Source organism: Crinia signifera, chromosome 9, assembly GCF_055691185.1.
Source record: "Crinia signifera chromosome 9, ASM5569118v1, whole genome shotgun sequence".
In the NCBI taxonomy this organism is placed as follows: Eukaryota; Metazoa; Chordata; class Amphibia; order Anura; family Myobatrachidae; genus Crinia; species Crinia signifera.
In genome coordinates, this window is record NC_139225.1 from 5,209,974 (window position 1) to 5,234,745 (window position 24,772).

The 24,772-nt window shown below is 43.4% G+C and overlaps 1 protein-coding gene across 3 annotated transcripts in view; it reads right to left on the reverse strand.

Moving 5' to 3' along the window:
- The window catches only part of MVB12B (multivesicular body subunit 12B), an 89,471-nt gene that overhangs the window by 23,093 nt on the left and 41,606 nt on the right, over nt 1-24,772 (reverse strand). For all 3 annotated transcript variants that reach the window (XM_083160958.1, XM_083160957.1, XM_083160959.1), the window contains one exon: nt 16,779-16,876. In XM_083160958.1, the coding sequence (XP_083017084.1) occupies nt 16,779-16,876 (98 nt within the window). The remainder of the gene's footprint in view (nt 1-16,778; nt 16,877-24,772) is intronic.

A 24,772-nucleotide genomic window follows, 5' to 3' on the forward strand; every position in this document is an offset into this window, starting at 1 on the left:
GGCCGGACCCAGACAGCATGGTGAGCACAACTAAGCCCCTTGCGGGCGGGCACGGTGGCGCGCTACGCTAGCCACCTATTCTATTCTCCCTCTATGGGGGTCGTGGACCCCCACTAGGGTAAATAGCGAGTGGCCGTCGGGAACCTGGCTGTCTGTGTTTTGACAGTCGGGATCTCGACGTTGGGTAAATGCTTTTCGGGACCCCGTCCGGCACGCAGCACAAACTAGCGTTATATGCAGGTAATCTTCTCACCATCTTATCGGATTCCACAACCTCTCTCCCGGCCCTTGTTCCAAATGTTCTGATTATTATCCAATTTCAAGACTAACTACATTAAGTCAGTAGCCTTAAACATTTCAGCCCCCTGGACTACACTGAGAGGCCTCCAAGACATATTCCCCTTCCAGTGGCATCCATACCACCTCAAATATTTGGGGATCCTCCTTACCAAAGATAAATCAGATTTATATTGACTCAAGTTCCGTCCCCTTCTGCATAAAATGAACACAGATTTTAATAAGTGGTCCTCACTTATGCTTATGTGGTTGGGTAGGATTAATGTGATTAAGATGACAGTTCTACCCAAAATCCTCTACTTACGCCAAACACTGCCCATATTGATTCCCCTCTCCCCAATGGCCACTTATCACTGGAGCTGCGGTTGGTACTCCATCAAGTTCTCCCGTGGCTCCAGAAACTCACCTGACTTTAGGCCCAACTCTTATTTGTTGGAAAATATTTAAAAAATTAGCGACATTTAGCCCTGGATGTCAGTACTTCGCCATTACTACATAACCCAGATTTATCCCTAAACTTCAGTTCCCATTCTCAGCTTGGTCAAAGGCTGGTTTATCTCCACCTGGTTCAAATGGTTGACATTTAAATCACCATGGACATACACCCTCCACATGACAACCCCCCTTCCACCTTGTAAGTGGCGCACAGTAAATTATCTGACTGTAGGCCCTTAGGAGCAGAGCCTTCCGTATCATCTCTTTCACGCTCTACCATACAGTATGTGGTCTATATTGTATGGTTATTGTGATTTATTGTCCGACGCTGTGAAGCATTGTCGCACCTTATAAATCATTGAAGCTTAAAAGTTGCAATCAGCAGCTTCCTGCTAAAAGCTGTGTAAGAATGTATCATCCCTGTGTATAGGGTAGTATAGCCAGTACATTGTTGTCACATGACTAGACAAGTAGTGTCAGGGTTAGTGTCACATAAGGACACTCAAGTCTACGTTATAATCTCATCATCAGCCGAGCTTGTAGACGATGTGTTAGTAAGTATGCTAATTAGCACCGTTACGGAGTCATATTTCTGTAGCAATTATCTAGTGCTAATTATATAACCATAGCAATATATTGCCGGGTGCTTAATACCATGTTATACATTTGTGTTCTGTTACTGCATGTGTTCCCTCAGCTTCTCACCCCACCCTGATAAGAGGAGGATATATTTAACCCTTTGAGTGCTAACATTTTGGTCAGGTGCGCAAAATATCGGCTAAAAATGCCGGCGTCACTCACATATGTTATATAATGTTAAAAAATGTGTAAAAAAAAAAAAGATTATATTTCCTATATAAGGTAAACAGGTATAAGGATACAGGCCATTATGGTGAATATAAAAGTTTGCTTGGCAAATTTCACACCAATTTTGACAAATTCACTTGGCACTCAAAGGGTTAAAAACGGAGAGAAAACCAAGATGGAGTAAAAAAACAACAACTTTATAACCGCATGGAATTCCGTATGGGAGCCAGCCCCATATATCCACGCCCGGCCAAGATCGGGACAGATGATGAATGTATATGCAGGGGTACGCCTTAGCCCCTTACAGTCTCACTTTTGTAGAAACACAAAGACCATCCAATGTTCCCTCACTGTAATTAACACGTGCAATCAGCCAATAAGAGCAGCATTTTATAATAAATACACCAGTCAGAGACACATGGCAGGAAGTGTCATTGTGGGAGTGATTTAAGAATTATTCTAATTGATTCGCTCCCCTGCGCGTTCGCACAGGGGAGCGATTTTTCGCATGTGCAGCTTTTTTGTGCGAACGAGCACGGAGTGTGGTACGTGGGGCGTCGGGCCATGGGAACGCCCAACGGTTCATGGGAATTCCCCTGAAAGCGCTGGGCGTTCCCATGGAAATTCGCCAGTGACACATGCGTGGGGGGCGGGCAGCTGATGTCAGCTGCCCGCCCTCTTCCCGTAAAGGGCAGTGCAGATTTAAGGTCAGCAAAAATTGGATTAGATCTGCGGGCGCTTGCGAAATCAAATGATGGTCGGCGACCGTTGAACGATTTCACCTCCGTACGCAAGCTGCGAATGGATGCAAATTATCCATTCGCATGCGCAAAGGGAGATTCGCGGTGCATGCGGCGGGCGTTCAAATGACTCGCAAAGCTGCAAATTTCGCTGCTAAGCGAGTCAACCAGAATATCCCCCTTATACTGCTGCCGCCATGCAACGCAGGTGCTGGTAATCAGAGAGGCGATGCTGGCATGCAATCTTACATGTGCCAAGGCCAAGCACGCACGAGGGGCGCAACTGTGCAAATAAAAATGTATTGTAGGTTTAGAGGTTCAACACCGGTGCACACATCTATTGCAACAAATCAGTTGTATTACTGTATAATTGCCACAAACCAAATCTACACAAACGGCAAACGCCCTTTCAATAAAGTAGCGATGTTTAGGTCTTTTGCGACCGATTAAAATCAGGTGAATTTCAGGTTTGAAGTCAGCCAGAACCGCTGTAATACAGGAGTGTCCCGGGTCACAGGGATAGTATGGTAAGCCTACATACATTGTTCAATAGACAGTTGTATGAAGTGTTATGGAGCTTCACAGCTTCCGTGCACTTACTACCCTGCACCCCCAGCTCCTAAATGGTTGTGGTACAGGGTTCCGACAGTCGAGATCCCGACAGTCACTAGCCCGACATTGGGATCCCGACTGGCCAGACTCAGACAGCATGGCGAGCGCAACAAAGCCACTTGGGGGCTATCTGCGCTCGCCATGCTGCAGGCACGGTGGCTCGCTACGCTCGCCACCTATTCGCTCCCCCACAAGGGAGAATAGCCGGTGGCCGTCGGGAACCCGTGCGTCTGTATTTTAACAGTTGGGATCCCGGCATCGGGTAAATATGTCTGTCGGGATCCCAACTGTCGGGAACCCGTCCGGCACCCCCCCTAAATAACCCCATGTCCTCTCCTTTACTCTGATAAATAACTGTTCCTAGAACCCATGTGAGATCCGGAACAGCCGAGTGTAAAAGCTGTTACTAAATATTCACATTACGGTTCCATAATACAGAATTAATATTATCAGCCCTATTAAATATCTTTTGTATCTTAAGAAGCCATAAATCTCTGTAAACTGCATTTAATGAGTGCGACATAACACTGCGTCTCAGCACTAATTACACCCTGGAAATTACATGCAAAATTCACTTAACCCATGAATATCGTTCCCTCACTGCAGCCCAAATACTGACAACACCTCTCCTAGAGGAACGTAAAACGCTCCCATTGTGTAATACAATACAATCAGCCCCATGCAATCCACGGAACGAGCGATTACCTATTATCACACTGTATATGCCAGGTATATATCTATGGGGACTAAAAATACCTAAATTCTGGAGAGTAAAGCTGGGTACACACTATATTGGTAGTGAACGATATCGGTAACGATATCGCTTTAACTCCAGCGCTAACGATATAGCGCCAAAACACAAAATAATAGTCATTAACGATATTGTTCAGTGACGTCACCCTGACCCCACTGAACATGCAGTCGCTGACGATGTTCTCAGATGTGACTGCATGACCGTTAACAATCTAGCGCGTACACACTAGCCGATATGCACGATAATATCATTAACCATATCGTTATCGTACATATCGTTAAGTACTCAGCCTACGGACTCATCTAACAGAGGGTGCATTAGAATTACACAATACTAGAATTATAGATAGACCGTACCATCAGAGGTGGTCTGTGTGCAGTCTCCATGTGGGTCCTCTCCTCTCTTTCTGGTGCAGTAGATCCAGACACCGAGCCACAGTTCACTGTCCATGTGCCGGTCTCCAGGATCACCGCTCACGTGTCATGTCCCCGGTGACTGCTCCACTGCGCAAGAGCAGATCTCTGGGAGAATGGCGGCTTGCAGCAGATTTCCCGTTACTTCTGCAGTGCTGACGCAGGATTCCTCAGAGATGAGTATAATATGTGGGTGCAGGCTATAGGGCCCCTGTGGACAAGTGACATGTGTGAACCCCACACCCTGCACCCATTATAGATGCTCCACTAAGTACACACAGTTCTTGTTCACAGAATGATCCGTGTATGTAAACCGAGGACACTTTCTGATTCGCCTTCCCATCCACACGTCCCACCCAATGCAATAATGATACTCAGTCCCCGATCACAGGCTGCGCAGAGCATCCTGGACATCATTAGATTCATACCGCATGCACCAGGTGTTCAGAACTCCTCCCAACAGGCCATGTTTTCTGGATTTCTTTAATAATGCACAGGTGAGTTAATCTATTTTGCTATGTCAGTAATCATCTCACCTGCTCTCACAGACAGAACTCCAGGAAATAGAACCTGCTGGGGTACTGGAGGACCGGAGTTGGGAACCCCTGGTCTAATGTAATATATACTGTACCTAAAATTAAACAATATTACAATAACTCTGTTTTTATGTAATGTGTAAAATGTTAAACTGCTGACCTAAAACCGCTCCATGATTTACATTAGTAGAAAAACGGGCTGTAAAAGTTACTGGAGAATTAGACTTTACCAAACACTTTAAATATATGTAAGAAATGCCTCTGAGTGTAACGGAGGAATCGCTCCCTTGATACGACTGAGTGTAACGGAGGAATCGCTCCCTTTATACGACTGAGTGTAACGGAGGAATCACTCCCTTTATACGACTGAGTGTAACGGAGGAATCGCTCCCTTTATACGACTGAGTGTAACGGAGGAATCGCTCCCTTTATACGACTGTATGTAACGGAGGAATCGCTCCCTTTATACGACTGAGTGTAACAGAGGAATCGCTCCCTTGATACGACTGAGTGTAACGGAGGAATCGCTCCCTTTATACGACTGTGTGTAACGGAGGAATCGCTCCCTTTATACGACTGTGTGTAACGGAGGAATCGCTCCCTTGATACGACTGAGTGTACCAGAGGAACCGCTCCCTTAATACGACTGAGTGTAACGGAGGAATCGCTCCCTTAATACGACTGAGTGTAACGGAGGAATCGCTCCCTTTATACGACTGAGTGTAACGGAGGAATCGCTCCCTTAATACGACTGAGTGTAACGGAGGAATCGCTCCCTTAATACGACTGAGTGTAACGGAGGAATCGCTCCCTTTATACGACTGAGTGTAACGGAGGAATCGCTCCCTTTATACGACTGAGTGTAACGGAGGAATCGCTCCCTTTATACGACTGAGTGTAACAGAGGAATCGCTCCCTTGATACGACTGAGTGTAACGGAGGAATCGCTCCCTTTATACGACTGAGTAACGGAGGAATCGCTCCCTTTATACGACTGAGTGTAACGGAGGAATCGCTCCCTTTATACGACTGTATGTAACAGAGGAATCGCTCCCTTTATACGACTGAGTGTAACAGAGGAATCGCTCCCTTGATACGACTGAGTGTAACGGAGGAATCGCTCCCTTTATACGACTGTGTGTAACGGAGGAATCGCTCCCTTTATACGACTGTGTGTAACGGAGGAATCGCTCCCTTTATACGACTGTATGTAACGGAGGAATCGCTCCCTTTATACGACTGAGTGTAACAGAGGAATCGCTCCCTTGATACGACTGAGTGTAACGGAGGAATCGCTCCCTTTATACGACTGTGTGTAACGGAGGAATCGCTCCCTTTATACGACTGTGTGTAACGGAGGAATCGCTCCCTTGATACGACTGAGTGTACCAGAGGAACCGCTCCCTTAATACGACTGAGTGTAACGGAGGAATCGCTCCCTTAATACGACTGAGTGTAACGGAGGAATCGCTCCCTTTATACGACTGAGTGTAACGGAGGAATCGCTCCCTTAATACGACTGAGTGTAACGGAGGAATCGCTCCCTTAATACGACTGAGTGTAACGGAGGAATCGCTCCCTTTATACGACTGAGTGTAACGGAGGAATCGCTCCCTTTATACGACTGAGTGTAACGGAGGAATCGCTCCCTTTATACGACTGAGTGTAACAGAGGAATCGCTCCCTTGATACGACTGAGTGTAACGGAGGAATCGCTCCCTTTATACGACTGAGTAACGGAGGAATCGCTCCCTTTATACGACTGAGTGTAACGGAGGAATCGCTCCCTTTATACGACTGTATGTAACGGAGGAATCGCTCCCTTTATACGACTGAGTGTAACAGAGGAATCGCTCCCTTGATACGACTGAGTGTAACGGAGGAATCGCTCCCTTTATACGACTGTGTGTAACGGAGGAATCGCTCCCTTTATACGACTGTGTGTAACGGAGGAATCGCTCCCTTTATACGACTGTATGTAACGGAGGAATCGCTCCCTTTATACGACTGAGTGTAACAGAGGAATCGCTCCCTTGATACGACTGAGTGTAACGGAGGAATCGCTCCCTTTATACGACTGTGTGTAACGGAGGAATCGCTCCCTTTATACGACTGAGTGTAACGGAGGAATCGCTCCCTTTATACGACTGTGTGTAACGGAGGAATCGCTCCCTTTATACGACTGTGTGTAACGGAGGAATCGCTCCCTTTATACGACTGAGTGTAACGGAGGAATCGCTCCCTTTATACGACTGTGTGTAACGGAGGAATCGCTCCCTTTATACGACTGTGTGTAACGGAGGAATCGCTCCCTTTATACGACTGTATGTAACGGAGGAATCGCTCCCTTTATACGACTGAGTGTAACAGAGGAATCGCTCCCTTGATACGACTGAGTGTAACGGAGGAATCGCTCCCTTTATACGACTGTGTGTAACGGAGGAATCGCTCCCTTTATACGACTGAGTGTAACGGAGGAATCGCTCCCTTTATACGACTGAGTGTAACAGAGGAATCGCTCCCTTGATACGACTGAGTGTAACGGAGGAATCGCTCCCTTTATACGACTGAGTGTAACGGAGGAATCACTCCCTTTATACGACTGAGTGTAACGGAGGAATCGCTCCCTTTATACGACTGAGTGTAACGGAGGAATCGCTCCCTTTATACGACTGTATGTAACGGAGGAATCACTCCCTTTATACGTCTGTGTGTAACGGAGGAATCGCTCCCTTTATACGACTGTGTGTAACGGAGGAATCGCTCCCTTGATACGACTGAGTGTACCAGAGGAACCGCTCCCTTAATACGACTGAGTGTAACGGAGGAATCGCTCCCTTAATACGACTGAGTGTAACGGAGGAATCGCTCCCTTTATACGACTGAGTGTAACGGAGGAATAGCTCCCTTTATACGACTGAGTGTAACGGAGGAACCGCTCCCTTTATACGACTGAGTGTAATGGAGGAATCACTCCCTTTATACGACTGAGTGTAACGGAGGAATCGTTCCTTTTATACGACTGAGTGTAACGGAGGAATCACTCCTTTTATACGACTGAGTGTAACGGAGGAATCGCTCCCTTTATACGACTGAGTGTAACGGAGGAATTACTCCTTTTATACGACTGAGTGTAACGGAGGAATCGCTCCCTTTATACGACTGAGTGTAACGGAGGAATCGCTCCCTTTATACGACTGAGTGTAACGGAGGAATCGCTCCCTTTATACGACTGAGTGTAACGGAGGAATCTCTCCCTTTATACGACTGAGTGTAACGGAGGAATCGCTCCCTTTATACGACTGTGTGTAACGGAGGAATCGCTCCCTTTACACGACTGAGTGTAACGGAGGAATCGCTCCCTTTATACGACTGAGTGTAACGGAGGAGTCGCTCCCTTTATACGACTGAGTGTAACGGAGGAATCGCTCCCTTTATACGACTGAGTGTAACGGAGGAATCACTCCTTTTATACGACTGAGTGTAACGGAGGAATCGCTCCCTTTATACGACTGAGTGTAACGGAGGAGTCGCTCCCTTTATACGACTGAGTGTAACGGAGGAATCGCTCCCTTTATACGACTGAGTGTAACGGAGGAATCGCTCCCTTTATACGACTGAGTGTAACGGAGGAATCGCTCCCTTTATACGACTGTGTGTAACGGAGGAATCGCTCCCTTTACACGACTGAGTGTAACGGAGGAATCGCTCCCTTTATACGACTGAGTGTAACGGAGGAGTCGCTCCCTTTATACGACTGAGTGTAACGGAGGAATCGCTCCCTTTATACGACTGAGTGTAACGGAGGAATCGCTCCCTTTATATGACTGAGTGTAACAGAGGAATCGCTCCCTTTATATGACTGAGTGTAACAGAGGAATCGCTCCCTTTATACGACTGAGTGTAACGGAGGAATCACTCCCTTTATACGACTGAGTGTAACGGAGGAATCACTCCTTTTATACGACTGAGTGTAACGGAGGAATCGCTCCCTTTATACGACTGAGTGTAACGTAGGAGTCGCTCCCTTTATACGACTGAGTGTAACGGAGGAATCGCTCCCTTTATACGACTGAGTGTAACGGAGGAATCGCTCCCTTTATACGACTGAGTGTAACGGAGGAATCGCTCCCTTTATACGACTGTGTGTAACGGAGGAATCGCTCCCTTTACACGACTGAGTGTAACGGAGGAATCGCTCCCTTTATACGACTGAGTGTAACGGAGGAGTCGCTCCCTTTATACGACTGAGTGTAACGGAGGAATCGCTCCCTTTATACGACTGAGTGTAACGGAGGAGTCGCTCCCTTTATACGGACTACAGAATGTTTAGTGCATAATTCTATCATTATAATTACAGACGATGGTGCATTCCCGGCCCATAGTCTTCAAGGTGTTCCTTTAATGAGACCAGAAAGGCAGATCCCAACCACCCGTGTATCTCAGCTAACACAACTAACATGTGACAACTGCACACAATGATACAAAGTATACAGTTATCCTGGAAAAGAAACTAGTATCAAAAGTATATCTCTCTGTTTATGCGGTCCCGTACATCGCTATAGCCTGACTAGATTTATACTGCATGCAGTATAAATCTAGTCATCTACTGAGAACATGGGCAGTGACAGTTCGCTCAGCACACATCGCTGGTGCTCCGCTGTGTGCTGAGCGATCTGTGCTGAGCGATCTGTGCGATCTAGCATCGTTCAGATCCCTGTCAAAATCGCTACATGTGTAGGCCCTATAACACACAGAGCTATGAAAGAATAAATGCTCCTTCTCCGGTTCCCAATTATCTTATTCTCTTGTGCAGTAAATTAAACAGATTTCAATTTTCATGCAGCCCAAAATGATGTGAACTCCAGATACAGCGAAGCTCATTGTGCGGATTCACAAAGGGGAAAAATGGGTTTAATCCTTCTTTGTCAGCAAAGAAAATGGAACAAGGAAAGCAAGTTTCCTCCAAATGTAGGAACAGATTAAATTCAATGTCGATACAAACACAGCAATAGAAAAAAAAAATTTATATAAAAAAAAAAATTAATTTGCTCCAAAATATCTGCGGAGGAAATAACTCCCCCCCCCCCCCCCCCCCCCCCCCCAGTAATAATTTAGCATAAGCAGCAAGTGCCATCTGGAACAATTAACAAGCGTTCTATAGAAATCGGAAAGTCATTCACATTATATTATTAAGGATCTGGAATTGTACGAGCAATAAATCCTTGTGAAACAAAAACACGGAAAGGGGGAAAAAAGCGATTTTCTGCGGCTTGTCAGAGTGATTTTAGCTTTGAATACAGGAGAGCACTTGATAAAGAAATTAATATTATGCAAATGACATCCTGTATTTAACATTCCCCATGATGGCGCAGGTTTTAGTACGGACGCTGCAACTTCATGTTTAATTCATGGGTAAGTTCACCTGTCAGTTTGCAATCAGTGATACGGAGGAACATTCACAAACAGCAGAGAGCGGCGCTTTAATTGGAAAACTCTGCCACATCTTTCAATTATTAGGAGTAAATTAAAAGCAGATGCAGGCGGCGTATTAAGGATTTCCGAGAGGACGCGGAAAGCACAGATTCATTGTTGTTGATCCGCTACAGAGAATGATGATGTGCAAGACAATTGTGGAATCAAAATCTGTCCATGCAATCTGGTAAGTGCCATTCTGTTAGCAATGGCGAGGAAGCTCAGCTTAACCTGTTACACACCAGGCAAACCTTTATAGGAGCAAAGTCCGACTTGGGGACAGGAAAGGTAACTTTATTCCGTTCCGAGGTCACAGAAAGCTATTTTGGAATATATGTAAATGACTGCAATGACATCACCACATGTAAGAAGCCAATGACTGATAAAGCTGCTCAGGTTGGCTGCGGATTGGCCCGTCAGCAGAGGCTTCTATGTCTTATTCATAGTGTTCATACTAGCACCAGCTATCTTTGAAAACACATGCAGTTCCTCTTTTCTGCCTGAGGTGTCACTGTCTGCTGTGGTGTTTCTAGCACAGGTCTGGTTTGCATATCAGTCCTGATATACAGACCACACTGTGCTAGAAGCGCAGACAGCGACCCCCCAGGCAGGGATCCGGAACTGCATGGTTTTTCAAAGCTGGGGTGCTAAAATGAACACTAAGGACAATTGTCATTTAATGCAGCCGATACCACAATTTGTAACCAGCATTTTTAAAAGAGGAAGGAAGACAATCTATGACGGGCCTGGTCAACCTGTGGCTCTCCAGTTGTTGTGAAACTACACATCCCAGCATGCATTGCCACAGTTCCCGCATTCTCTAATAGCAAAACCGTAGCAAGGCATGATGGGACTTGTAGTTTCACAACAGCTGGAGAGCCACAGGTTGACCAGGTCCGGCAGGTTGGCCAGGGCTGATCAGTGGACAAGTCCAGGGGTCTGGGCTGAGTGGTAGCCGCACAGAGCATTACATGGCTACTAGACAAATCTGTTTCTATCTGAGCCAATACAGGACAAATAAACCTATGAGGATACATTCCTATATCAAGCAAGGTTCAGTAATCCAATCGTTTCTAATCTGCATGTATATTACCGTCATCCACGGCTTACCCAGGAAGAATGGATATACAATTCTCATCACAAAGACTGAAAAAGTGCTGGCTGCTGAGTTTTGGAAAAGAAAAAATGACAGAAGATCTTTAGCTCTGATCGGCTTTGTTATAGGGAATGTCAGGTAATACAAAGTACTCTGCTCGCTAAAGAGCCGAACAATTCACATTGTGCTGCAGCAATGCCGAGCCAGCGACTACTCCGTCCAACAGAGGAACCGTAATATAACACCGACACAAAGAGCAATACCCAATTCTGTCATATCCAATCCACATCATAAGCAAGACGTCAGCCGTACGGAACTACTTACTCTGGTGGTCACAAGGGGCTGCCTAAAATTCAAGACATTTGATAACAAAGATATTAAAGAGACCACCTTGTGACCAATGTCCCCTGGGTTTTTGGATCTTATTATAGAAAAACCTTCCAAGCACACTCACAGGTAACTAACGGTGAAACGCATTTATAATTATACCTGCATAATGGGATGTAGTCGTAATGTTGACATATACATCGACACCACAATGTTGGCAGGTATGTAGGCATTGTTGAAATGTCAACATTGAACAAGTGAGTATCTACAGACTGTTGACATGTGAAATGATGACATTCTGCAGGGACCAGGAAGTTAAGCTGCGGCGGTGGAGGTACAAGTTAGGCTACGGGAGTGGAGGGTTAGGGGCAGGCAATAAGGGGAGGGTTACGGGGTTGTGTTTAGGATTAGCAACAGTCAACGCCGGAAGTGGTGCAGGATCTAGCGGAAGTCACATGACACCATTGCCGGACCTGGAAGACACCACAGGAGCCGCTGATTACATCAGTAGATTGTGGCGGTGGTTGTTCCTATCTGGGCTTGGAATACAATAATGATATTAAGGACGTTGCAATTACATATTTAGGGTTAAAGTTAGAGCCTCAACAAGGACACAAGTCACTGCTGCGCTCCCGGTATTTACACACAATCCCCAATAGTATAGGATTTATAACCAGTAGCCAAAGCCGCGGATAAATAATGCAAATGTGCAATTCTTTTTTACCTTTTAACAAATGAGATCCATGTGGAGTAATAAAAAACCCGCAGCCTACAGTATGTATAATCAATACAAGAAATCCGTGCAGGGATAAATCATGTGGATCCTTTAAAATATCATTTTCTGAGTTATTTTTCATCCCATTAGCCGCAGTGTCCCTCATTTCCATACAATATTTATTTTGTTTTGAAGAACGTTAACACAAAAACACAATCGGTCCACAGACCTCACTTACAGGGACCGCACCTGAGACGCCAGAGATACAGAATACAGGGATAGTGTCACCGGGACTAACCTGACACCTACCTTAGATACTGTATGTGCTTAATTACATGTATTCTGTATAGGAGACAACGGCTACCAGTGCTGCTAAAGCTGTATTTCATTATAACTCACACATAACATTGTGATCAGTTACATTTCATGCAGGACAGATTTACCATGACAAGACGCTATCATCGCTCTACTCCATTGTAACAGTCCCCACACATAAGCAATATATATTGCAGATATTCCTAAGAGCCACCAATGGCCGCTGATCGGTGGTGCTGTCGGATTGGGAATGCTGAGGATGGGGGCTCACTGGCTGCATGGTGTACTGAGGATGGAAGTATAAGGACCCATCTGTAGGTCATAGACCCATATATTACCAGACTTATAAATACAGATATAAATGGGTACTTGTGTATTATCACGACGCCCATCGCATTGCATCGCATTCCTTAATTAGTGGTATGCTATGGTATGCGATGCGATTTTTGGGTCAAAACACCCACACATTACAATAAAATGGCATGCAATGCGACACCATGCGATTTGTAATTGTCCCCACGAGGGGCGGCGGTACGCGTCCTCCGAACTTTTCATACCCCCACTATCAACGTCGGTGAGGAGTTGATTTTAGATAGTGTGGCGAGCGCAGTGCGCCCCGCAAGGGGACGCGGAATACATGTGGAGTAATCCGCGTCCCCTCGCTGCACTCACCACACTATCTAAAATCATCTCAACGCCGACGTGGATAGTGGGGGTATGAAAAGGTCGAATAATAAGACTCGTACCACCGAACGTCGCGTGCTCGCCACGCTTCGGGTTGTCGTTGATAGTGGTGGTGGCGTTGACAATGGGGGTGCATTTAACATAATCAGCACCAATCAGGGTGCTTGTCCAATAAAAAAATATCACTTGCCATAGGCATACCATTAAAAATCGCATCGCATCACATGTGATCGCATCGCATGCGATGCAATCCGGTCAGATAAGATGCCCTGCGATGAAAATCTTGGGCGCGGTGATAATACACAAGTACCTATAAATGTATCACTTATTTTGGACAAGATGCAGAAATTAGATGATTCGTTTGGTGACAGAAGAGGATAGAACCTTGGGGGTTACTCAAAATCCTCGGGGGTTATTCAGCAATTTTGCAAGTTGAGGAATTAATCAATAGACTTCGCATGTGCACGGCTAATAGTACGCTTTTTTTATTGCTGGTCATATGCAAGTTGACTGACATGAAGCTGGTGTTTGGGGGTAGAACCCGTCACTTTTGGGGAGTGTCAGGGAACAACGTGTGTCATTTGGGCCCTGATCAGCCTGTTTCTAACACAACCGGTGAGTGAGTCCAGGGTGATGCACACAATGGAAAAATCATTCAACGGCGAGAGGCTGGTGCACATATTTGCAGCTCATCGCCGATCCACCTAATATTCACAGGCCCTGCTAAGTCATTTGCAGGCTTGCAAAGGGGTGTGATTTCATTTTGGCAGGGGGGCGCAATTAAGTAGAGCAGCGGCCGGGTCTCAATAAAAATCTATGGATTCCTCATTTTAAAATACATCATGAAACAATATATTTTTATTACATGCTAATTAATCAAAACGGGTGATTGACAAAGACAAACTGTAGTGACAAGCACATATGGGGGAAATTTACTAAGATTACCAAGACATTTCTATATAGATATAGCACCTTCTAGAAGATAACAGATAGTATCGGATTAGTTGAAATAGATCTGCCATCTTAGTTACTTTCCCCCATAGTGTATTATGTTCCCATGACGCAGCCTCCGTCAGTCCCTGCAGGACTAGCTGATCAAATCTCCCAAAATCCGATTAGTCAGGAGCACAATCTCACCCCACACCCCTTCAGGGCAAGTCACCTGCTCTCATTTCTCACAGCAGAACAGATTGGATTTACTCTCCCATACAGGTTACATATAACACAATAGAACCAGCGTGCCCACCATTCTCCTCCCCACTCACAGAAGGTGTATATATGTTATATATACCTCGTCCTGACAGATAATTTGTTAACAGTCACCAAAGTAAAAAAGTAAAAATCTGTAATACAATCTGGTCCCGTTATGGATGAGGGGATGATCTCAAGAATGTAGAGAACTTGTCCTAGCGCTCAGTCAGCAAATATGTATCAAGACGCAGTATTTATATATATAAATGTCACGGAGTTATATACCGCACAGCAATGGAGGAGAAGAACAGGAAGACAACAATCGCCAGTTAGATATTTCATTGGGAGCGGTCATTACAATTTCCAAAATAAAATATTTATTAGATATTCCATATGCCTTAAAAATAAGTTAAAACTTAGATAATGCAGTGATCAATTCGCTCCAAAAACGGTATCCAGGTGTCTAACAATGTCTGTCTATGTCGACATAACCAAAATATCTACATAGTTATGAGATTTATGGAGAACTTTCAATGTTTTTATACCATCCACGTGGACTACGACAGATCTTCAAATACTTTTGTCTATGTCTATATAGTATATATATGTGTGTGTGTGTGTGTGTGTAAAATATACAGTATATATCTATCTATATATATCAGAGAGAGAGATATTTATAGCTCTAGAGACAGGTCTACTTGACTACTTACAGCAGTGTGTGTGTGTGTGTGTGTGTGTGTGTGTGTGTGTGTGTGTGTGTGTGTATTGTAGTCTAGATTTTTCACAGTGACCTGTTGTATCCAGTTTATGTTGCAGATCACAAATATTTCTGTAAATACACTAGGGGGCGCTCTATGGTCTTGCAAACCCAAAGCACACAGAAGGATGATTTCTACTATTTATGTATAGGTGCACATTATTCATTATCCCCCAATAGTTGTTACTTGTGTAACAATTATATCATCTCATTTGATCTATTACGTAATATTAGAATATCTTTAGTACTGTAGTCTTTATTGCATACTTGTTGTCAGTCAATCTAAAGTACGGAACCTAACATAACAGTAATGTCAGTGCAGGTGGCAGGTGTGCGTCCGAGAAACACTTGGGTTGTACCGTAGGGCACCACCTAGTGGCTTCCGGCACGCAAAACTTTGAATTTCCCCATAGTGGTGAGGAGCAGCATTAGACTTTATTATATATTTTGTGTTTTACACTACATTAAAACCCAACATCAAGCAGCTGTAATAACAAGGCCAATTAATCCCGGTACTCAATTTGATTAAACATGTAAACATGATACCACACCCCATAGAAGGTGCTCATCCCCCCTACCTGCCATCCTGGACTCAGTCACATAGGGGTAGATGCATCATCAGTTGACACGGGGCCCGTTATGTGTTGCAGATACCGCATACCCAGATGTACTAAAGCTGTGATGAGTGTATGCGCACCTGAGCTGCCAGATAGCGCACAATGTGCCCCGCACCATTTAAGTAAGCGCCAGTCAAGCAGATGAAGGAGGAGACTGCACATCAGAAGGTTCTATAACACCCTCCCTCTTCGGCACAGCAGCCAGTAGTAGTAGTACGTTTATTTATAAGGCGCCGCAAAGTGTCCGCAGCGCCGTACATAGCAAACAAAAAACAAATGACAAGGTAACGTACAGGGTGTGTTGAAAATTACAGTATAAATAGGGGTATAGCTGGTAGAAATAAAATCAGCATCAGTTCAGAAGTAGGTGTCAAAATTGTAGAGGAGACTGAAGATGAAGTAGAGGAAGGGAAGAACAGGACAGGAGGACAGGACAGAAGTCATACATTCTGCCATTGCAGGAACCTTGCTTGCCCTGCTAAGTGGGTGAAGCAGATCCAGGAAAATAACCGCAGAATAACCAATGATGAAACATTACCCCCTAGTCACAAGTAAAACCACTATTCGAGCACCTACTCTGTCCAAAATCCAGTTCTGGCAAACTGTCCACCCTACACTCCAGGAGTGTAATAAGTTTTCAACATGCAGAGCATTGGTAGAGGAGACATCATCTGACCGTCTGGTTGTGATCTGATCTCTGACCAAAGATCTTGTGAAATATCACTGTACAAAAGCAGCACTGTACACCCAAAGCCGCCAGCATGGTCACTGCCTTCTTACACTCTTTATGAAGATTAACAGAGGATCAATGATCGTCTATGACTCCAAGAGTGGTCTACAACAGCAGGAGAGCGTCTAATGACTGCAAGCTGCTTTTGGGGAAGAAGCAACGGTGCTTAAATGTAACATTCATAGTAACATAGTAGTTGAGGTTGACAAAAGACGTACATCCAGCTTCATAACTGCAAACAACCTGAATAAATGACAGAAGAGAAATGTGTGCTCACCGGATATGGCGTACAGGTTGGACTGCTGATTCTCAAAATCTGGACGAGTGTTATTTCTACTACCCCTGAAGGTAGCAGGAAGGGTCAGGGAGATGTGTCTGAAAAAGAGAAATCAGAGTATGAAACACGCCTAAGAAACACACTCAGACATTATATATATGCAGTGCACACGTTACATGTCATTTATCACTGGCAGAAATGTCAGTGTTGTAGGGTTAAGGCCCCCTTACATTAGAACGATATATCGGATGCAGACATTTTATGCAGCCCCACATCAGCCACAGCCCCACGTCAGCCACAACAGTGTGGTGTTACATAGTTACATAGTAGGTAAGGCTGAAAAAAGACTTGCGTCCATCTAGTTCAACCTGGTATAGATATCCATTGCTGATTTGGTAGGTTCTGATATTTTACAGACAGATTATATTTATTATTTGTACCCATGGATGTTTTTCTCCAGTAAATGTTTGTCCAACTTTGCCTTGAACGCATTTAATGAGCCAGCCGTTACCACCTCTCTGGGAAGAGAGTTCCAGAGTTTGACTGTTCTGACCGTAAAGAAATTCTTTCTACTAGCTGAATGAAATCTTTTTTCTTCTAATCTATACTCATGCCCTCGCGTCCTAGATTCCTTTCTAGTAGAAAATAGGGTGTGTGACAGTTCCTTATATTGGCCCTTGATATACTTGTACATGTTGAGCATGTCCCCCCTTAAACGTCTCTTTTCTAATGTAAATAGTCCCAAATTGCTTAATCTCTCCCTGTAGCTTAAATTCTCCATTCCCCTAATAAGCTTTGTTGCTCGCCTTTGGACTTTTTCTAATTCTATGATGTCCTTTTTATAGTGTGGGGCCCAGAACTGTACTCCGTACTCTAGGTGAGGTCTCACCAATGCTTTATATAGTGGCATAATTAACCTTGAGTCCCTAGTTTCCATTCCCCTCTTAATACATGCCAGAATTTTGTTGGCCTTTTTTGTAGCTACATTACAATGGGCACTACATCCTAGTTTGCTGTCTATTTGGACTCCTAGATCTTTTTCAAGTATGGAATTACCCAGATCATCTCCACTAAGGTTGTAACTTGCACACTGGTTGTGTCTCCCAAGGTGCATAACCTTACATTTATCTACATTGAACCTCATCTTCCATTTTTTTACCCACTCATCTAGAATTGCAAGATCATTTTGAAGCATGGTGACATCTTCTGATGATTTGATGACTTTGCTAAGTTTTGTATCGTCCGCAAAGATGGATACATTGCTGAGTAACCCTATCCCAATATCGTTAATAAAAATGTTAAACAAAATGGGCCCCAAAACCGAACCCTGGGGCACTCCACTTAGTACCGGTATCATATCTGATACGGCACCATTCACAACCACTCTTTGTTTTCTATTACATAGCCAATTCCCTACCCATCTGCAAATATTTTCACCCAATCCTAGGTTCTCCATTTTATTAATCAATCTCTTGTGTGGGACAGTATCAAATGCTTTAGCGAAATCTAGGAAAATCACATCTACAGCATTTCCATTAACGAGGGTATATTGTAGAGCTGCTGCAGCTGGGACGATTTTCCTAATCTGAAGAGCTACAAGCATGGACAGAGACACACCCAAGGACAAGAACAGATGATGCAACGGTCTGCCGGAAGATCGCATCTTAACGCCCCACGTGATGACAAGGTTGCACTCTTTCTGGAGGAGGCGGCTGAAATGTAGACAACAATGAGTTGCTCACATCATTTTGCTTTCAGGAAGCTTTTATGAGGTACATAGGTAGAAGCTGACTCATTTGCTATCTGCCACCAGTCCACTTCTGTACTCTCTTGACTGCTTGATACATCAGTCCCTTAGTTACCCATAGATTGTAAGTAAGTATTTTTATTTCCTTGTCTGTTATTACCATGCTATATAAATTAACGAGTTAATAAACAATAACTGCAACATAATATATGGATTTTTAAATAAGATAGAACAGACTGTCGTTTGCGCTGTGTGTAATATCTGCACTCTACAAGACCCTGTTAGAGGAGGGCAATACAGTAGAATAAAGATAGAAACATCGACGTAGAGTGCACTCAGTGATAGCCACCACCGTTGTAGACAATCTATGAATAAATTGATAAAAATTTATTAAAAAACATAGCATAAACATCAGACACGAAATCCATTGCTCAGTTCTTTCAGGAATGCAAAGACCCAACGCGTTTCGTCATGGAAATTACTTCATCAGGGGTACTGATTCCCAACCATCAAGTGTCTGAGTGCTGCACTTAGACACTGGAGACTTGGGAACTCATTTACTGCTTCTGGTTACTCTAATATACAGGCCGTCGAATATCTGCACTTTTCCTTTTTGATCCAAGGACATAACCAAGCGTCCAATAAAAGGAAATCTATTATAACAACTCACACTTCTTAACCGCATACTCGATGGTTCGGAAACAGTACCCCTGATGAAGTAATGAATTACCATGACGAAACACGTTGGCTCTTTGTATGATCCCAAAGGATCAGTCTCATAGCTCGGTGTTGGGATGTCTGGTACCGGTGCAGTGCAGGTCCTGTGTCATTGGAAGCAACACTGCTGCAGATGTCACTAGACTGGACACAGTATGCAGCATGTGGTAGCGGTGATGGCCACCATTTCCCAAAACGATTGTGGTCAGGATCTTCGTCAGAAAATGGAACATTCCAGGCCTCTTTGGCGCAACCTCACAAGTCACGCGGCAGACCAATGGTGTTGCAGTGATCCGATGCCAACATGAGGCACCTATCTATACAGGACGCCTTCTGCTGCATTACTATACTGGTGCATCTAAGGAAGCAACAGCAGTGATGCCTACAGTAGCGCACGCAAGGGGGGGGGGGGGGGCTCTGAGTACCCAGAAACCCCCCTAGGAATCTGAGGGCCCTAGTCTGAAAGCTGAGGGTCCCCTCTTTCCATGGGTATAAGAATTTTCAAAATCGGCCCTGGGGAACCGGAGATATCTGACTTCAAAGCAGTGGTCCCCATCCAAGCCTGTTAATTGCTCTTCCCAGTCAGATATTTCAGGTTCTTTCTGACTTAGAGTGTTTCTGAGGGTATATTCCAAAAGCTGGGACTCTCCCCCTTTGATGGACACTAGCAGCTTGTCTCTACTGTAATGCCATTAAAATCTAAGAAATCTAGTTCCGGGAACTGGAGATATCTGCAGTCAAGCAAGCTGTCCTCCCACCAGAAAATTATGAATAATAAACCCACTCCACTATACACCCCTCCTCTGCGTATTAAACATCCTCTACCACCCTGGAAGTTATGTATCAGGGCCCCTTCATTCAGCCCAATGCCCCCTTCTCCCACCCCATCTCCCACCATCTGTGCAGTAAAGGGGTAATTAGTGGAAATTACTGATCCAGGCCCTACATGCTGATCGGTTGATAATACCCCCTACCACCCGGGGGACATCAAAGCTTCCTCCACCCCTACCGCTGGAGGATCGGTAGGTGCCCCAATACATTGCTATTCCCAGGGATCTACACTGCTGTTATGTATATATATATATATATATATATATATGCAACAGTTTGTGTAAGGAATGGTGCGCTGACACCTGCAGTTCCACAAATCAGCTTGCTCCACAAGCTCACAAGAATACACTAGTCCTTCCAATGGTGTTTCAGGACAGCTGCTCCCCGATGTCAGAGCCTGATCCCAAAGGCTCACAGACAAGACATTTCTGGAAAAAGAGGAAGACACAGGGGGCGCCTATGGTGTATTACCGTTTTAATCTTTAAAAAACAGTTGACTTAATAGTCATAAAATAACGGGGTATAATGCCCGTACCAAATAATTCGTCCGCTGTGGACTGAACTACCACATGATTTCATAAAAATATCCCACAGGCAATCACGGCTGTACTGTATATGTTGGACTCACGACCCTCAGGCACCGCCGGCAATGTCCCGCAAAGTCGTCTCGTGCCCAGGCTTCTCCTCAGTCCTTTCACCAGCCTGCTCCGTGGGAACTCCGTTTAGCGTCACAGTGGCCACGCCCCAACGCGTTTCGTCACCAGACTTCGTCAGAGGGGTGGCGACTGTGACGCTCTATCCCTTCCTTTAACCTCCCAGCAGCCAATCACTGCTCACGGAATTTACATACACAGCTTTTAGCATATTCCCTCACTCAGGAACATCTCAACTTGTTACAATTACACTTTTGTCTTGGCGGTCACAGGATTTGGGGGATTTTATAATATTGGTTGCATTTATGTGTTGGAAAAAATTGTTTTGAGAAAAGATAGAGAAGCATATTCACGCTACGGATCTGCCGATCACTCCGGAGGAATCTCCGTGCTTCTCATGTCATTTTTATTTGTTTGAATCATACTCTCAAAAAACTCACTGTCAATGCATCTGGTTGACAATGGACATGTCAATACAATGATCGTATATCTTTAGACTGTAAGGTATATGCGAGTTCGCTATCAGGACAACTGTATAACCTCACTCGTATAGCAGCAATATTCTTAAAGTGACAGTGCATTCTAAGTTAATCTTAAAGAGACAGTAGGTTAAAAAATATCGTGAAAAATTGCCAAACTTTAGATACAGGACATATCAATCAACACACAAGGTTGATTGTGGAAATATAATTATGGAAATATAATTAAAGTGACCGTGCATCATACACTTATCAATTATATGTGAATTTTCTACCAGGACAACTATATAGCAGCAATATTAAAGTGACAGTGCATTATAAAATGATCTCAAAACGATATAGTGAAAAATTAGAAGAATATGGACCTCTCAAGAAATATATGAATCAGACAGAGTTCAACAAGAATTCAAAAAATTCAAAAGAATTCAAATTCTATATAGATGACATACTGATAGTCTGGAACGGAAGAGTTTGAATCTTTTATGATGTACCTCAATGAGAATGAATATAATCTGAAATTCACTCATCAGATAAACAGCACAGAAATTGAGTTTCTTGATTTAGTAATAACAACAAAAAATTTTGATGAGACAGGGAGGATTGAAACTCATACACACTTCAAACAGGTTGACAGTAACAGCTACCTCGATTTTCAGAGCTGTCACTTGGCCCGCTGGAAGCGTAACATACCCTATTCGCAGTTTACAAGACTGCGAAGAAACTGTACGTCTGAAGACAAATTTAATGAACAATCTGCAGTCTATGAAAAAAGGTTTAAAGAAAAGGGATATCCAGGTAACATAGTATTAGAGGCCCAAAACAAGGCCAGAAATACAAATAGGGCTGATCTCCTGGTATATAAAAATAAAGAAAGAATTGACAACAATTTCTTCTGCCCTTTCGTTACAAAATATAGCGATACTGAAAGAGATCTAAAAAGAATTCTGTGTAAAAACTGGCACATTCTCAAACTAGATCCCGTCCTGGCGGAACACCTACCTAAACAGCCAGATATAATATACAAAAAGGCGAGAGACATAAAATCAATGGTATCCAGGAGTGTACTTGATAAAATCCCAGATAAAACAACTATGAGAATGCTGGGAGGGTTAACGGGATCGTTTTCATGTGGTAGCTGCAAAATTTGTCCCCGATGAAAAAAGGCACAAAAACCTTCAGTGATCAAAATGACATAAGACAATATAAAATTAAAAAATTTATAAATTGCTTGTCTACTTATGTTGTTTATATGCTCCTTTGCCCTTGTGGCTTTAAATATATAGGAAAAACCAAAAGGGTTCTTAAATTGAGAATCCTGGAGCATACAAGGAACATAAAGAACAAAATTACAAATCACAGTGTATCAAGACACTTCTTACAGCATCATAATGCAGACCCAAGCCTTTTGAAATTTATAGGCATTGAACAAATTCCACTAGATAAAAGGGGCGGGGATAGGGAGAAATTACTAACTAAGAGAGAAACATTCTGGATCCTGACATTGGATACCCTAATACCGAAGGGGCTAAATGAAAATTATGAAATCACACCATTTATCCAGGATGCCTAAAAAGAGGGGTCAGGCAATTTATGTATATTGGGGGGATTCTCTGTACAATTCCTTGTTTGCTGTAAAGCATGATCCCACCTCAGGAACAGAATCATCAATTTAGCCTTTTTCTCATCTCCTTTTTGAATTCTTTTGAATTTTTTGAATTCTTGTTGAACTCTGTCTGATTCATATATTTCTTGAGAGGTCCATATTCTTCTAATTTTTCACTATATCGTTTTGAGATCATTTTATAATGCACTGTCACTTTAATATTGCTGCTATATAGTTGTCCTGGTAGAAAATTCACATATAATTGATAAGTGTATGATGCACGGTCACTTGAATTATATTTCCATAATTATATTTCCACAATCAACCTTGTGTGTTGATTGATATGTCCTGTATCTAAAGTTTGGCAATTTTTCACGATATTTTTTAACCTACTGTCTCTTTAAGATTAACTTAGAATGCACTGTCACTTTAAGAATATTGCTGCTATACGAGTGAGGTTATACAGTTGTCCTGATAGCGAACTCGCATATACCTTACAGTCTAAAGATATACGATCATTGTATTGACATGTCCATTGTCAACCAGATGCATTGACAGTGAGTTTTTTGAGAGTATGATTCAAACAAATAAAAATGACATGAGAAGCACGGAGATTCCTCCGGAGTGATCGGCAGATCCGTAGCGTGAATATGCTTCTCTATCTTTTCTCAAAACAATTTTTTCCAACACATAAATGCAACCAATATTATAAAATCCCCCAAATCCTGTGACCGCCAAGACAAAAGTGTAATTGTAACAAGTTGAGATGTTCCTGAGTGAGGGAATATGCTAAAAGCTGTGTATGTAAATTCCGTGAGCAGTGATTGGCTGCTGGGAGGTTAAAGGAAGGGATAGAGCGTCACAGTCGCCACCCCTCTGACGAAGTCTGGTGACGAAACGCGTTGGGGCGTGGCCACTGTGACGCTAAACGGAGTTCCCACGGAGCAGGCTGGTGAAAGGACTGAGGAGAAGCCTGGGCACGAGACGACTTTGCGGGACATTGCCGGCGGTGCCTGAGGGTCGTGAGTCCAACATATACAGTACAGCCGTGATTGCCTGTGGGATATTTTTATGAAATCATGTGGTAGTTCAGTCCACAGCGGACGAATTATTTGGTACGGGCATTATACCCCGTTATTTTATGACTATTAAGTCAACTGTTTTTTAAAGATTAAAACGGTAATACACCATAGGCGCCCCCTGTGTCTTCCTCTTTTTCCATATATATATATAGATATATATATATATATATAGAGATATATATATATAGAGATATATATATATATATATATATATAGAGATATAGATATATATATATATATATATATATATATATATATATATATATATATATATATATATATATATATATATATATATATATATATATATATAGATATATATAGATATCCACCAGACGGGCGGCACTCACGGAAATAACAGGCAAGACACACAAAGTGCGCTTAACGTTTCAATCTTTAACAGATTTTCATCAGAAGCTGTTAAAGATTGAAACGTTAAGCGCACTTTGTGTGTCTTGCCTGTTATTTCCGTGAGTGCCGCCCGTCTGGTGGATATCTGTGTTTTTGGCATAGGAGGGCACCCGGAGCCAATTACACACTACAAGCGAGTGCCGGACCCCTGGACTCCTATATATATATATAGAGAGAGAGAGAGAAAATGGAGTTTCAGAGTGCGCCAATTCATTTGCATACACAACAGATTTGTTGAACAAACAATATAGTAGTCCGGAAGAGAATCATATAAAAGTTTATTCAGGAATCTTCCGAATGATGATACAGGCCCAACGAGTTTCGTCAATAGCTTGACTTCATCAGGGGGATTGGAAGTAGAGCAGTACAAAGCAATTTCACAAATGCCAGCATTTTGATCTCAGGAGTTCACTTCCGGTCTGCATTGCTCTAATTATATATTGGGGTTATTTACCCTTCCCCCGAAATTGT